The sequence below is a fragment of the Symphalangus syndactylus genome, chromosome 6 (assembly GCF_028878055.3).
Source record: "Symphalangus syndactylus isolate Jambi chromosome 6, NHGRI_mSymSyn1-v2.1_pri, whole genome shotgun sequence".
In the NCBI taxonomy this organism is placed as follows: Eukaryota; Metazoa; Chordata; class Mammalia; order Primates; family Hylobatidae; genus Symphalangus; species Symphalangus syndactylus.
The window spans coordinates 92,989,789-93,006,840 of record NC_072428.2 but is presented as its reverse complement, the minus strand read 5'-3'; the positions used below and the strand labels follow the sequence as shown (position 1 = coordinate 93,006,840).

The following is a 17,052-nucleotide window of genomic DNA, read 5'->3' as shown; positions in this document are numbered from 1 at the left end:
GTTATTGCAATAGCCTCCTAATTGGCCTTTCTGCTTTCACCCCTGCCTCCTGCAAGTCTACTTTCAACATAGTATCTAGAGGCATCCTTTAAAAACCCAAGTCAATGTCCTTCCTCTGCTTAAGTACCTGGCAAGCCTTCTTATTCATTTAATAAAAGCCTTGGAAGGACCTACAAGGCCCTGAGAAATCTGCCTCATCTTCCAGTTGCCCCTTTGACAATATTTCCTGTTCTCCTTCTTGCCAACTCTGCTCCAGCCACACTGGCTTCTTTTCTATTCTTCAAAAACATAAGTAGGCTCATGCTGCAGGGTTTCACACTGGCTGTTCCCCCTGTCTGGAATCTTTCTACAGATATCTGCATGGTTAACTTCCTCTAAGTCTTTCCTTAAATATTCCCATGAATGAATGGATAAAATGTACTAGCTAAAATGCTCCAAGGAGATTCACATTAGTTCCCAGTTCATTTCAGAGCTCTCTAAAATCTGTCCGTGTTTCTCTTGGAGTCTCAGAATGGAAAATATGAGTAGGAGAAAGAGCTTTAATGGGGACAACAAAGCTATCCTACTTGTACGTGAGAAAGTGCCAATTGGGAGGGTGATGATTCCTGGTTTTACTTTCCCTTTATCCTCTGCTCTGTTTATGTGTAACTCCAACAATTCTCCCATTGACATTATCATGGGGTAGCCACTTTCCCTACAGATGCACGTATCTTCAACTGTGTGCAACGGTGGGTTATGGCCCACTGCAGGAAGCCAGGCATGGAACAACCAGACATGCTGGGAAGCAAGGCTGAGGCCCAGTCAAGCTCAGGCTCAAGCCCAAATGCCTAGAAACCAACAACTCTGAATGTGGAGTTGGAGAAGAAGCTGGATGAAAAGTGAGGAGTTTGGACCATGTTTCAGATTTATATGCTTACATTTAGCATAGTGAAACCAGACAGTAGGGGAGCTTGTCATAGGGGTTTCTGCTTCGGTGCCTCCCCTGTTCATTTCCAGCCTCAGTTGTTTCACTAGGCTCACATTTTGCCCTCTGCCTGGACATCCTGCTACTGTCCCTTTCCTCCATTCACCACATTAACTTGCACTTATCCTTCAAGGTTCTGTTCAATTACAGCCTTCTCTAGAAGGGCCTCGCTAAGCCGTTCCTTGCCCTATTCCAAGCTGGGTTAGTATCCCTCTTGTGTATACTTTTATCATTGTACCTTTCACTAAGCATTCTCTACATATTCAATTATCTGCTTGCTTGTCTGCTCTCCTTCCCAAGGTGAGCTCTTTGAAAACAGGGATGGTGCCTTATATAATTGTGTATCTGTATCCTTAGCAAATAATACAATCCCTGGCTCATAGTAGGACTTTGATAAGCTTGACGAATGAATGAGACTGTGGTCAATTTCAGGGCATGCCTCCCCAGGTGCTTCAGGTGGAAGCTCAGGATGCCTGTTACATAGTGGGGAAGTTGGTAACTTGCTAGAGCAAGGCTTGATGATCTCTTTTCTTGGTAAGGTCAAGTCTGATATTTCTTTAAATTTATAGGAAGAAAAGTGCCTAGGAAGCTATGAAATATAAAGTGAAAGTATTTTCTCTCTCTCTCTTTTTTTTTTTTTTTTAAGAGACAAAGTCTTTCTCTGTGAGCCAGGCTGTAGTACAGTGGTGTGATCATAGCTCACTGTAGCCTCAAACTCCTGGGCTCAAGGGATCCTCCTGCCTCAAGCCTCCCAAGTAGTTGGCATTACAGGTGCATGCTACCAAGCCTGGTTAATTCTTTTCAGATTTTTTTTCTAGAGACGGGTCTCAATATGTTGTCCAGGCTGGTCTCAAACTCCTGGACTCAAGCGATCCTCCCACCTCAGCCTCCCAAAGTGCCAGGATTACAGGCATGAGTCACCATGTGCACTCTGTTTTTTCACCAATTATGTTTTAATCACTATACACAAATCAACAAAAAATGAAAAGGGACAGTATTCTAGGAATGTTTGAATGATTATAATACTCAATGCAATAATAATGGCTTATCAGTTCTTGTACTGTCAAATCTCTCTAGAGCCCACGAAACTTAAAGGTAGGCTGTACAAACTGCAAACTGGAAGATTCCAAGGTCATTTCAGTTCTCTCTAGGTTACATAAATTCCAACCTTCTCCTTTCAGAGAAGCAGAGATCATGGAAGGTCTTACTTGTTCACCCCTGGGATTTGTGTTGGAGGTTGGAGAAGGCCACACAGGCATGTCCAGGGATGAATGTACTAGCCAAATTGAATGGAGATTGCATAAGCAAAGCAAGAGTTGGGGGAGGAATTTGTCTCTTTCTTTTCTTTTTCTTCCTGTTTCTTTTCTTTCCTCTTTCTCTTTCTTTCTTTCTTTCTTTCTTTCTTTCTTTCTTTCTTTCTTTCTTTCTTTCTTTCTCTCTCTCTCTCTCTTCCCCTCCCTCCCTCCCTTCCTTCCTCTCTTTCTTTTTCTTTCTTCCTCTCTGCCTCTCTTCTCTCCCTTCCCCTTTCCCCTCCCCTTCTTCTCCCCCTTCCCCATTCCCTCCTCATCCTTCTTCTTTCTTTTTTTTTTTGAGACGGAATCTTGCTCTGCCGCCCAGGCTGGAGTGCAGTGGTGTGATCTCTGCTCACTGCAAGCTCTGCCTCCTGGGTTCATGCCATTCTCCTGCCTCAGCCTCCCCAGCGTCTGGGACTACAGGTGCCCGCCACCATGCCCAGCTAATTTTTTTGTATTTTTAGTAGAGACAGGGTTTCACTGTGTTAGCCAGGATGGTCTCAATCTCCTGACCTTGTGATCTGCCCGCCTCGGCCTCCCAAAGTGCTGGGATTACAGGCGCGAGCCACTGTGCCCGGCCTCTCCTTTCTTGAAGTTAGGAGACCTGGGATCTATTTCTTGTTATGCTACTAACCAGTTATGTGACCTTGGAGTTACTTGGTTTTTCTGCCTCAATTCCTTCATCTGTAGAATGGCTAGGCTGGGCTAAATAACCTCTGAGGTCTTTTTCAGCTTTAGGATTTTGCGTTTCTATATGGTAACTAGACAAGATAACCAAAAAAGGAGCAAGACTGGGAAAAAAAGAATAATGAATCTTGTCTTGGAAAGGCCAAATTTCAGGTTCCTGTGATACATCTGGGTATAAATGACAAGAACAAATTGGAAGTAGAAGTCTGGTCCTTGGAAGAGAGCTGGGAGTGAAGGTATAGATTTGGAAGTCTGTCAATAAACATTAATTGGAACAACAAGAGTTTTGTGACCAGCTAAACCAGTTGTGAATGAACAGATTATGTATCAAAATGAATTGGAAACAGTTAAATTCAAAATTGTAATGCACTTATATTTGGCTGATTCCATTTTCCTTTATTCTATGCAATAATAAAGGGCAGGAAAAGCCTGACTTTTTAGTGTTGGCTGAATTCTATGGTGTGAATACTCTCACCATGGCCTATTTTAAGCTACCAACAGGAGGTCACTGAACAGGAAGTTGGGAAGAGATATGCAGTAGCACATTATTATGTAATATTCTAGAGAAACGATAGACATTAATATCCTCAAGAATATAGATAATGCTAATGTGGTAAAATAATGAGGAAGTGATACATTTTGAGTATGTACTACTTGGTTTTTAATATAAGAATATTATTTGTGAAACTATAAAGTGCTATACTACATAGTTAAAAAAATTGTTGCATTTTGTATTTGAAAAAATATTATGTGGTTTTAAGTATCATTTAATAAGGAGGAATTCTAGTGGAAAAGTAGTCATGAGTCAAAAAAATCACAGTGCAATTCCTGCTTTTCTGGGTCAGTTATTGTGCCTCACTTTCCCTGTTAGAGAAATGCTTTGTGTCTTTTCTGAACCACACTTCAACCTGTGTTGAAAAAAAATTGTAGAATTTATGAAAACATTTTTACATATCTTGTAAATAGGACTTATATAAATTTAAATGGTTGTTAAAATTATTCAATGGAACATAACAGAGTTATGTTCATAGTGAAAATTAAAAATTAAAGAAAGTAACAAACACCTATTGTTTAACATCCACAGCTTAATATAATCTCTTTGTAGGCAAAATGTATAAGGATGTTTATTATATTAAGTGGTAAAAATGAAACATCTGGCAACAATTTTTAGATCTCGTAGAATCAGATGACAAAGTGATGAGTCTCAGGGGATTAAGGTCATGTCTCCTATTCCTGAAAAAAAGGTTTGAAAAAAATTTTATTCTTTCTGGAAACATACTTATTTTGGTTTCTTCTTCTCTTCTCCCTATCTTGTGAAGTGACACAGAATTTCATGAACTGTTCACAAAACTCTATTTTGGTCTTGGACCTGGGTGAAACATGTGGTTAGAACTGTAGCTGTAAAGCCACCATCTAGTTCAATAAATCTAGACAAACCAAGTAGCTCTGTGGATCATTGTGTTGTAAGAAAAAAGTATTATGGTTGTGATTCTCTCAGTAATACAAGGGAAACTATGAGCAATTTGGCCACTGGTTGAGGAAAAGAACCAATTAGTGTATTCTAGACAAGAATGGTGAAGTTTAGGATGGATCAGCCTGCTTCTGACAGATCCCAGCTCTGAGTCATTGTGCAGTAAATGCACACAGAGTTGGCAAGCATGCAAGCCTTCCTGGCATCTGTAGGCTTCACTCAGCTTGTGTTCTGGTTCCTCACTCACACTGGAAAATTAATTTTTTTTAAATGTTTGGTTGTCCAGTGTTTTTATATACATATGGCAAGGTTTAACAACTGACCATATTGACTGCCATCCCTTTGAAACTACTAATTCTAATTTATATTCTAAAAACAATTCATTCAACAACTACTTGGTCTATTAACAAACACTCTGCACCAGGCACTGTGCTGTACTGTAAAGGATACAGTTATGGCTAAGATGCTGTCCATGCTTCTTGGCAGGGATACTAGACATGTGTGCAGGTAACTGTCATATAAGGCAGAGGATATAAAATGCAGAGAGAGTGTAGACCACAGGCTATGGTGCTCAGATGTAAGAGTTAGAAACATGTCTACCTGAGGTGATCAGGGAGGGCTACCAGGAAGAAGTGCATAGTGAATGGATAGGATTTCAGACCATAGAGATGGGGATGGCTGTGAACAATATATAGACCTAGACAATACAGGATCTTCCAAAGAGGGGTTGGCAGGGCCTCAAGAAAGACAATTACCAGACCTCTCTTCCTGTCCCTATAGAGGACATGGTATTTGAGAGTCTGTCAAACCCTCGTAGCACAGTCCCTAGGAAGTGTTGCTATTAAAGATGCTTGTGGTGCATTTGAATGCAATAAAACAATGTTCCATAATAGTTTTGAAGGAAAGCTTTGTTTTTCTCTCCAACAGTTCATTCTACTTGCTAAGTCAGGCTCCTTTGAGTTCACTAAGAGGACATGAAGAATATATGGATATGACTAAAGTCTTCACACTACCTATTAGTCATTGGATGCAGTGCTGTGAGAATGTGAGAAACAGCTGGAGGTGGTACAGGAACACAGCAAGGGCCATGTCTATCTCAGATGGATATTTCTGGCTGCCTTAGAGGGTCTGGCTCTGCATATATGTCTTTTCTGTGCTGCTGAGCTAGCTGACTCACAGGCAGTGTTGTAAAGGAGGAGTGGGAAGTGGAAGCTTCATGTGATGTTATCATCCCTGTCACTAAGTCTCTTCCTTCTTTTTAGTACCTTAGAGCGGCAGAGGGATCTGAGCTAGTCGTTTGTGCTTTGCACTTTGGCCTTTAGTAAGTATGTGGCTCACTGACAACTCATTTCCTTTACAGACAGGTCTGTCTTCTCATGATGATGGGTTAAGACCCACCCAGAGGCATCTGGAGAGAATTTTCCTGTGATCACCAAAGCTCCTCTGCCCCCATCAGCGGCAGTAGCTGTCTGCTGGGACTTGTGGTTGGAACACCACTGGTCAGGCCAAGTTCCTCAACTTCCCAATCAGTGGGGGCTTAACCCGCAAAGGACAGGGTGGCAGGGCTGCAGTTGGTGTCAAAATGGAAACCAAAATCACTTTACAACCAAACAAGAATCAGATCTCAGGTGTAAAAATCCTACACAGAAAATGCACAGATATCAGCTGTGATGAGACCTGGAATTTTAACTTGGTAAAATATTTTGCTTTTTCCTTTAGAGAGGAATTTTTAATTTCAGACTTATATCTCCATTATTTTAGGAAGAGAAAGGACAACTAATGGTTGCTTGGCCTAAAAGATTCTGGGAGGAATATGTGAGTCATAAATATTAGCCAAATATCTTTTTGGATATTCTAATATAAACTGTGTAGGAAACTAAGTACTTCATGCCAGGACAAAGCTAAAGAGTCCTTCTCAGAGCCCTACCCCCCACCCCCCACTTTCTGGATGCTAATCTTATTGGTTGATAGCACCAAGTTTTGGGCTGTGTTGTAAGGAATCACCCAGCTGTGGCTACTTTTTGCTATCATTTTCCCTCTTGTTCAGGAAATCTTGTCATGAATGTGTTACAAAGATAGTGAGAGAGAAAAGATTGTATGTTTTATGGAAACCATTATTAGAGCTACTAGTGTTAGGGTTATGAACTAAGGTCTGGAATAAGGGGGGGAATTTAGAATTGTCATAAAAAACAACAAAGGCTGAGCTCTTGTCCTTTGCAGGGACATGAATGAAGCTGGAAATCATCATTCTCAGCAAACTATCACAAAGACAGAAAACCAAACACTGCGTGTTCTCACTCATAGGTGGGAATTGAACAATGAGAACACTTGGACACAAGGCAGGGAACATCACACACTAGGGCCTGTCAGAGGGTGGGGGACTGGGGGAGGGATAGTATTAGGAGAAATACCTTATGTAAATGACGAGTTGATGGGTGCAGCAAACCAACATGGCACATGTATACCTATGTAACAAACCTGCACGTTGTGTACATGTATCCTAGAACTTAAAGTATAATAATATAAAAATTAAAAACAAACAAAAAACAGTCCTCAAACCTGGGGTTGTGTATCATAATAGGAAGAGGTGGCCTCTAGCCCTGGCTTTGCCACTGCTATGTGACTCAAGATAATCCATTCATTAATTCATTCAACATTTCTGGAGCACCCACTCTGTGTCAGACACTATGTTCAGCACTGGGGCCACATTGTAAGGAATAGATAAAGAACCTGTTCTCCAATCACACAACTTCTCTGAATCCCATTTCTTTGTTTGCAGTAAGAGGGCTGCACTACAATGAGTTCTCAAGACCCCCATCCCTGCTTCTTGATTCTCTCCCATGGGAGCAAAATATGCCCAGAAGAACAATAACAGGAAAAGTGATACCAATATTACATGCCAGACATTATGCTAGCTAATCACTTTTATATACATTGCCTCATTTTGTTTTCTCAAGAATTTCCTAAAATGGGTATTATTATGCTCATTTTCCAGATGAGGAAACTAAGAGTCTAGAGGTTGAGCTGCTTTTTGTTATAAGCAAGAAAGAGGTAGAGCCAGACTCAAAACCAGCTCAGCTAACTCCAAACCCAGCAATCTTCTCTCCTCCTCTGTTCATGTTTTGAAAAGCTCATTCATCTCCCCTGGACTTTGCTCTGGGATACTTATAAAAAGTTTACTCAAGAATTCATGGCAGTACAAAAAAAACAAAAACAAACAAAAAAAACACCCTCATTCTTGCCTTACCAGTCTTCTACTAGCTTTCCCTCCTTCCTTACCTACTCAACTTTTCTTACTCATCCCAAGAGTGATCCTGCCACTTCAGCCAAGACCAGCACTCCCACTGCTTTGCCTCCACTTGTGCTTACCTTCCACCTGGAGTCCTTTTCTTTTATTTTGAGACAGAGTCTTGCTCTGTTGCCCAGGCTAAAGTGCAGTGGCACGATCTCAGCTCACTGCAAGTTCCGCCTCCCGGCGATTCTCCTGCCTCAGGCTCCTGAGTAGCTGGGACTACAGGTGCGTGCCACCATGCCTGGCTCATTTTTTTGTATTTTTAGTTGAGATGGGGTTTCACCGTGTTAGCCAGGATGGTCTCAATCTCCTGACCTCATGATCCGCCCACCTCGGCCTCCCAAAGTGCTGGGATTACAGGCGTGAGCCACTGCACCCAGCCTGGAATCCTTTTCACTCTTGTCTGTTGCCAAACTCTGTGCTCTTTCCCAGACTTTATCTTACTCCTAAATTTAATTCATTCATCCCCTCATAGTTGTCCAACACAGTAGGAAATTCAAAAAAAGAGTACCTGAGCATCTCTTTGAAGGAAAATAAGGCACACACAGATTGCAGGAAGAGTTAAAAGAGTCATGGGCCATTTATTAGTTAGTGTTTCCCTGAAAGGAGAAGTCTATGGTAAGAGATGATTCAAAAACTGTCCAAGGGCTTCCTTATGCTATCTTTTCCCCAAAGATGCCTTTTTCTGTTTCACTTTTTTCTGACTATACATGGTCACTGTAGAAAATTTGAAAACTATCCACTCTTCAGAGATAATCACTATTAGCATTTGGTGTATTTCCTTCCATGATGGTTAATTTTATGTCACCTTGGTTAGGCTATAGTGCCCAGTTGTTTGGTCAAACACCAGTGTAAGTGTTGTTGCAAAGGTTTGTTTTGTTTTTATTTTTAAGATGTGATAAACATTTAAATCAGTAGACTTTGAGTAAAGTGGACTCCCCTCTATAATGGGGGTGAACTTCATTCAATTGAAGATGTTAAGGATAAAGACAGGTCTCCAAGACTGAGGTTTCCTGAAGAGGAGACAGTTCTGCCTGCAAGACTTGCAATGTAGAAATTCTGAGTTTCTAGCCTAGCAGCCTGGTATACCAATTTCAGATTTGCCAGCCCCCACAATCACATGGCCAATTCCTTAAAATACATTTCTCACTCTGTCTCTTTCTCTCTCCATACACACACACATACACACACTTGGATGTTTGTGTGTGTGTGTGTGTGTGTGTATACTTGGATGTAAGTATATCCTATTGGTTCTGTTTCTCTGGAGAATGCTGACTGATATACTTTCTTTTTGTTCATTTCCTCCCGATTAGCACTTTTCAAACTGTCATGTCTGTGAGTAAATCACCTGTCTTGTTCAAGTGCAACCTCTAAGTCAGTGGTGGTGGGCTAAGATTCTGTACTTTGAACAAGCTCCCAGGTAATGCCTACGCTGCTGGTCTATGGATCACATTTTGTATAGCAAGGCCTTATATAATCAACTTTTTCTTTTAAATAATATCATGAGCTCAGTTATTCTCCTAAAACATTAACTTGTAACTGTATTGCACTCCATCATACAAATTGCCATAAATTTTTTCAGGCTTTAGAAACATATTTCCCAAAGTCTCTTTAGAAAAATTGTCCATGTATAATCCCACCCAAAGGCCTGGCTTCTGTAGCACAATAGAAAAATACTAGAAATGTAGAAAAATTGTCCAAATATAATCCAACCCAAAGGCCTGGCTTCTGTAGCAAATCAGGCCTGCATGCTCAGCCCCTGGTTTCAAGGGCTTCCCTTAGCATTTTTTTCTTTTCTTTTTATTTCAATAGCTATAAAAATTCCCTTGGCTTTTGTCTGGGTGCTCATATTATTAGTGTCTGCTGAGAAGGGGAACCTACTGAGTAGACATAGTTCTCAGAAGCCATTCATACATTCCTCCATTTATTCATGTAATAGTATTACTCAATTATCTCATCAGTTGTTATAGGCACCATGCTGGGAGCTGTATACAGGGGATTCATTTAATAACTAATCAATCATAAAATGAATATAATTGTAGTTATGATAATTACATGGTGATGTAAGTATATAACAAGAAACTGGTCTAATCTAAGGGTCAGGGACACTTCCTAAGGAAGTGACATTTGAGTTGAGCTCTGGTTGTCCTGGGGCTATGACACTCAGTTCGCTAACTTTTGGCTAGTCCTTTCTGAATAGGTGGAGGCTCTGATGACAGAACGTTGGAAGTCACCTTTAGTAAGAAGCGGTGCACCTGAAGTCTCCAAAGGTCTCCCTAGAGGTCCATTGTAGCTGCTGCTCCTCATTCTCTCTGTCATACTCTTCTGGAGATGACCCTTCAGGGGAGTTCCCCTTCTGTCTGCTTCTGGGCAGCATCTCGATTTCCCTTTACTGAATCTGAACACAATCTGATTTCCTATCTGTGTCCATTTGTTACAGGAAATGCAGTCTAAATAACAAATTATCTTAAGGTAATTCATTATAGGCAAGTATTTTGATCTTTGAATCAGTCATTATTTCGGACACTCTCTGCCACTGCTCTTTCCATTAATGTGGATAATGATAGTTGAAAAGAAAGAAGTCAGTACTACAAAGCTACAGTAATCAAAACAGTATGGCACTGGCATAAGGATAGACTTATAGAACAATGGAGTAGAATTGACAGTCCAGAAATAAATCTATACACTTATGGCCAATTGATTTTTGAAAAGGGTGCTGAGACCATTCAATGGGGAAAAGAATACTTTCTTCAACAATTGGTGCTGGGGCAACTGTATATCTACATGAAAAAAAAGTGAAGTTGGACCCCTACCTCACACTATGTATAAAAATTAACACGAAATGGTCAATAACCTAAATATAAGAGCCAAAATAATAAACCCTTTTGAAGAAAAAATAGGAGGTAAATCTTCATGACCTTGGATTTGGCAATACATTCTTAAATATGACACCAAAAGCATGAACAACAAAAGAAAAAATAGGTAAACTGAACTTCACCAAACTTAAAAGTGTTTATGCATCGAAGCACATGATTTCAAAAATGAGAAGACAACCTACAAAATGGAGGATAATTTCAAATCGTACATCTAATAAGGACTTCGTATCCAGAATATATGAAGAATTTTTACAATTCAACAACAAAAAGACAAACAACCCAACTGAAAAAAAAAAGGCAAATAACTTGAATAGACATTTTCCCAAAGAAGATATACCAATGGCTAGCAAGTACATGAAAAGATACTCATATCATTATTCATTAAGGGGATGCAAATGAAAATCACAATGGGGTACCACTTGAAGCCCACAAGGAAATTTGTTTTAATGGGAAATAAGTGTTGGTGATGTGGAGAAATTGGAACACTTATAGATTTCTGGTGGGTAGGTAAAATGGTGCAGCCCCTGTAGAAAACATTTTGGTGGTTCCTTAAAAATTAAGCATAGAATTACCATATGACCCAGCAATTCTCCTCCTAAATATATACCCAAAAGAATTGAAACCTGGTATTCAAACAAATAGATGTACATGCATGTAGATATTCAAAATATCCAAAAGATGGAAACAATCCAAATACCCATTAACAGATTAATGGATTTTTAAAACGTAGTTTTTCCATTGAATAGGGTATTATTCAGTCATAAAAAGGATTGAGGTGTTCATGCATGCTACAATGTGCATGAACCTCAGAAACATTACACTAAGTGAAAGAAGCCAGGAACAAAAGGCCACATATTGTATAATTCCATTTATATGAAATATTCAGAATAGGTAAATTTATAGAGACAGGACACCGATTAATGATGCCAGAGGCCGGGAGGAAAGGAGTATAGGCAGCAATTGCTTAATGGGTACAGGATTTCCTTTTGGGTGATGAAAATGTTTTGGAACTACATATAGGTGCTGGTTGCACAACATTATGAATGACTAAATAACTTATGTAAGTGGTTAATTTTTTTTAATTAAAAAAATTTTTTTTAAAGAGACAGGGTCTTGCTGTGTTGCCCAGGCTGGCCTTGAACTCCTGGCTGAGGTGATCCTCCTATCTCAGCCTCCCAAGTTGCTGAGACTACAGGCATGCACTGCTCCATCTGGCTTACGTGGCTTATTTTATGTTATATAAATTTTACCTCGATAAAAAATTAAATAATAAAAGAAATCAAGACTAGATTCTTTCTTTCCCTCTTGTGTCTGCCATATTTTATGGTTAATTTTAAAACATAGTAACAAAATTATGATGTATCTTTGGTTATTACTCCCTTGGGTTTTTATCATGCTAATGCATTCTCCCATTATTTTCTACTCTGTACAATTCAGATTTCAGTCCAAGGCTTCAGGTACATTGCAAACAGCTGCACTGGAATTATGCATCTTACCATTAATGACATGCCAACTCTGACGGACAACTGTGTGAAAGTAGGTAGTTGGGAAGTACCTTTTCTTTTCTGTCCCATAAGATAAATATATGTTCTAATGGCTTGAATTACTGAAAAATATGAATGGACTTTTCATTTTAGTTATTTTTAAAATAGTAATAAAATCATTTAAAAGTTTCTACACATGCACATACCCTTGAAAACATTTGAATCCTTAAATATCCTAAGAAACCTTGTTTCACAGTTAGGATTTTTTTTAGTGATGTTATAGCCTAAGCACAAACTTTGAGTTTAGTTCTCCATGCTAAGCTGCCAAATGTAGTAATTTTTTTCAGTAGTCCATTTCTCATATTTTCCGATACTCTTAGTACATGATTTAATTCTGATTCCTCCACATTAGTCAAATGTAGGTGTATTAAAATGTATTGAAAAATCCAGTTTTCTTTGAAATTAGGAAAATTAATAGTTAACATGTCTGTCTCTAATATATTGAAGGAAAAAATGACTTCATTATCTTGCTAAACCTGTTCTGTACACTTGATTAATTTAATCATTTTTTTCTTCTGAAGGCTTTAGTTGAAAAATGCTCTCGTATTACATCGCTGGTTTTCACTGGTGCACCGCATATCTCCGATTGTACTTTCAAAGCTCTTTCTACTTGTAAACTCGGAAAGATCCGATTCGAAGGTCTGTTATATTAAAAATGTGGTTCAGCATTATCAATTACTTTTACTCTTGTGGCATTCTAAATACAATACTTGTCTTTTCTTCTGTTTTTTAAAAACAGGAAATAGAAGGGTTACTGATGCATCCTTCAAATTTATAGACAAGAATTATCCAAATCTCAGTCACATTTATATGGCTGACTGCAAGAGAATAACAGACAGCAGCCTCAGATCCCTTTCACCTTTGAAGCAACTGACTGTGTTGAATTTGGCAAATTGTGTAAGGTAATGAGTCATTCAGTAATATATTCAAGAAACGTTGATTATCTAGTATGTGCCAGGTTCTCTTCTAAGGAACTTATGGTTCGTGGGGTAAACATGAAAGTCAAGAGTCCACGTGTTAAAGTAGAGGTCAGTGCAGAGTTCTGTGGTTATAAGAAAGAGGGGCTCCCAACCCAGGTTGATTATATGGCGTGTAGGGGGAGCTCAGGATATGAGGAATTTTGGACCCTTGTAAAATTAAGGAAACTCACAGGAATACTTACAGGCAACCTTTCCTATTGAGGGTTTCCATAGCTAGTTCAGTTAACATGAGCTTTTCCCACATGGACTTTCTGACTTGCTTATGAAGAACCAATCTCATTGAAGGTTTTCTTCTTAGGTACTGGTTAGATTTTTCCTCTGTGTAGAATTTCTGACAAATGGACAGAGGGTGGGTTCTTACTGAAATCCTTTCTTTAGCTGGGCCACTATTGGACTACTCTCCTGGTATGCTTAGGAGCAAATTCTGTGTTTTGTTTTGTTTTGTTTTGTTTTGTGTTTGAGACAGAGTCTCGCTCTGTTGCCCAGGCTGGAGGGCAGTGGCACGATCTCAGCTCACTTCAACCTCCGCCTCCCATGCTCAAGTGATTCTCCAGCCTCAGCCTCCTGAGTAGCTGTGATTACAGGTGTGTGCCACCCCACCTGACTAATTTTTGTATTTTTAGTAGAGAGAGGGTTTTACCATTTTGGCCAGGCTATTCTCGAATTCCTGACCTCAAGTGATCCACCTGCCTCAGCCTCCCAAAGTGCTGGGAATACAGGTGTGAGCCTCTGCACCCGGCCAAGGATCAGGAGGTTTCTTGCTGAAACCCATTCCCCAGTGGGTAGTTCAGACTCTTACCTAGGTAGAATTCTTATAATCTTATAGGGCCAGATAATAACAAAATAGCATTTGATCCACAAAATAGTACTTGATCCACATTGAAGTTGGCTTTGGAAAAGCACAAGTCAGCATAATAATCTAAGCTACACAGAATCTTTTATTTATTTATTTATTTATATTTTTTAGAGACAAGGTCTTGCTCTGTTGCCCAGGCTGAAGTACAGTTGCACAGTTACTGTAACCTTGAACTCCTGGGCTCAAGCGATCCTCCTGCCTCAGCCTCCCAAGTAGCTAGAACTACAAGGCACACTCCATCATATCCAGCTAATTTTTAAATTTTTCTAGAGATAGGGTCTCACTATATTGCCTAGGCAGGTCTCAAACTCCTGGCTTCAAGTGATCCTTCCACCTTGGCCTCCCAAAATGCTGGGATTATAGGCATGAGCCACTACACTGGCCCACTACACAGAATCTCAACCTATGTTGCCTGTTATTCAAATGGGGAGGCAGCATGGGTCACTGGGAGCTGGAGGAGATATAAGGGTTTGGAATGGGAAAAACCTGGATTAGGAAATGAGGGCTCCAGCCAAGGGCCAGTGAAGAATTAAAGCCTCCTGCCAACAGCCATGTGAGTGAGCCTAGAAGCAGACCCTACAGCCCCAGTCAAACCTTGAGATGACTGAAGCCCCAGCTGGCATCTTGACTACACACTCGTGAGAGACCCTGAGCTAGAACCACTCTAGTTCACTTCCAAATCCCTGAGGTCCAGAAACTGGGAGATAATAAATGTTTGCCATTTAAGCCACAAAGTTTGGATCAATTTGTTACATAGTAATAACAGTGAGACACACACACACACACACACTACATACACAAGTGTGTATCAGCTAATTCTGTATGTATGAATATGTGAAATAAAACTGAATTTCATTTTTGTATTTCATGTAGGCTTCTGTGGGTTAATTAATCTTTTTTTTTTTTTTGAGATGGAGTCTCACTCTGTCACCCAGGCTGGAGTGCCGTGGTGCGATCTTGGCTCACTGCAACCTCTGCCTGTTGAGTTCAAGTGATTCCCCTGCCTCAGCCTCCCAAGTAGACAGGCGCCCACCATCATCCCTGGCTAATTTTTGTATTTTTGTAGAGATGGGGTTTCAGCATGTTGGCCAGGCTGGTCTTGAACTCCTGACCTCGGGTGACCCACGTGCCTCGGCCTCCCAAAGTGCTGGGATTACAGGCGTGAGCCACTGCGCCTTGCCTAATTAATCTTAAATGGAAGTTTTCTGCCTCCAGAAGTAGAGGTGACAGGACACTTCAAAGGGCTCTGCCAAAAATATTCAGATCCTTGATTAAATATATTTTCAATATATTGCTGAGCTCACAAAGAGTAAGAGAAATATCCAGTAACCCTGAATCCCCTGATTCTTTTCTACTGTCTCAATGAACAAATTCGTTGAGATGAATAGTGAATAGCCAGCAAACATAAAAGGTTGAGCAGCTCTGAGCACAAATTTTATGACAACAGTTGCCTTTGAGAGAATCAGCTCTGAGCAAGACTCAAAGTAGGGAGGCAGAACCTGAGACTTCTGCAGGGTTTGTACCTCTTTAATGGGGACAGAGTGGTCTCAGGTAGGTAATTCCTGAGCTCCTGGAAGAAGTTAGCACAAAGCTTCTCAGGCTAGAGATTAAGACCAAATAGGTGCTCAAAGTCAAAGATTGTCAAAATGCACAAAGATACAAATCACCATGAGAAAGAGTCACAGAAACAGCAAAATACGTTTGACCTTCAGATAATTCAGATACAGGAATTGTCAGACATGGATTGTTAAGTAAACATGTATGAAATGTTCGAAGAAATAAAAAATGGAATCAGAAATATGAGCAGACAACCAAACATGATAAAACAATTAGATTTATCTGGGAAAAAAACCTAACTTTTAGAAACAAATGATGTAATATGGTTATTGAAATAAACAATGGAATGCCAATCAGCAGGTTACAACTCACAGAGGAGAGAAGTATAGAGCTGGAAGATCATTCTGAAGAAATGACAACAGAGGGAGGATGAAAAAGTATAACATATAGGGTAAAAAGATAAAGCTTAGTATCAGAGTTTTAAGATTTTAAAATGTATATATAAGAGTTAAACCTAAAATAGTAAGTTGGATAGTTAAAGAATATATGTTTTTCTCAAACACACATCAATCCTTTAAAAAATCATCCATGGACAAAATTTAAAAGCAAGTTCCAGCAACTTTCAAACTATTTTTATCAACAAATGGTATTCTCTCACTACAAAGCAATGGGAATCAGCAACAAAAAGATAAATTAAAAATACATATTTAAAAGAATTTAAAAGTAAAAATCCTAAGGTGTCAGAATCACCTGAGGAGCTGAATAAAACTATAGATGCCCGTCAGGCGTGGTGGCTCACGCCTGTAATCCCAGCACTTTGGGAGGCCCAGGTGGGCAGATCACGAGGTCAAGAGATCGAGACCATCCTGGCTAACATGGTGAAACCCCGTCTCTACTAAAAATACACAAAATTAGCCAGGCATGGTGGCAGTTGCCTGTAGTCCTAGCTACTTGGGAGGCTGAGGCAGGAGAATGGTGTGAACCCAAGAGGCAGAGCTTGTAGTGAGCTGAGATCGTGCCACTGCACTCCGGCCTGGGCGACAGAGCAAGACTTGGTCTCAAAAACAAACATACAAAAAAAACTACAGATGCCCAAGCCCCACTTCAGAGCTATTGAGTCCGAATCTTTAGGGATGAAACCCCAGCTTGTGTATTAAAAAAAAACAACAACAAAACAGCATGGATACTTTTGATATCCAGGTTTGGCCCTAACTGCATTAACCAATTAATTTGGATCATTACCTCAATAATCTTTTCCATTGACTTTTAATCCTTTCTTGACTATAATATGAATTTCTATACACACACACACACACACACACACACACACACATCCTTAACTGCTTTCCTAGGTGCTGGCACACTCCCCCTCTTATAGGTGGAAGGTTGATGGGCACAGCAGGCATCGCATCCACCTACTACGGCTCATTCAGCTGAAACAGGATATCTTTTGCCTTAACTGCTCAGTTCTTTGCAAATCTGAACAAACGGAGGGTGTAACGGATGTCAGCAATCAGCATGTTTTGCTCCCAA

At 40.0% G+C, this 17,052-nt stretch overlaps 1 protein-coding gene across 13 annotated transcripts in view; it reads left to right on the top strand.

Annotated features, from left to right (window-relative positions):
• The window catches only part of FBXL13 (F-box and leucine rich repeat protein 13), a 304,098-nt gene that overhangs the window by 195,041 nt on the left and 92,005 nt on the right, over window positions 1–17,052 (top strand). For all 13 annotated transcript variants that reach the window (XR_008658536.2, XR_008658544.2, XR_008658541.2 and 10 more), the window contains 3 exons: window positions 12,020–12,118; window positions 12,648–12,765; window positions 12,866–13,028. Coding sequence is in view for 1 of the 13 variants with exons in the window: in XM_055283477.2 (XP_055139452.1) it covers window positions 12,020–12,118; window positions 12,648–12,765; window positions 12,866–13,028 (380 nt within the window). In the remaining 12 variants the exon portion in view is untranslated. The remainder of the gene's footprint in view (window positions 1–12,019; window positions 12,119–12,647; window positions 12,766–12,865; window positions 13,029–17,052) is intronic.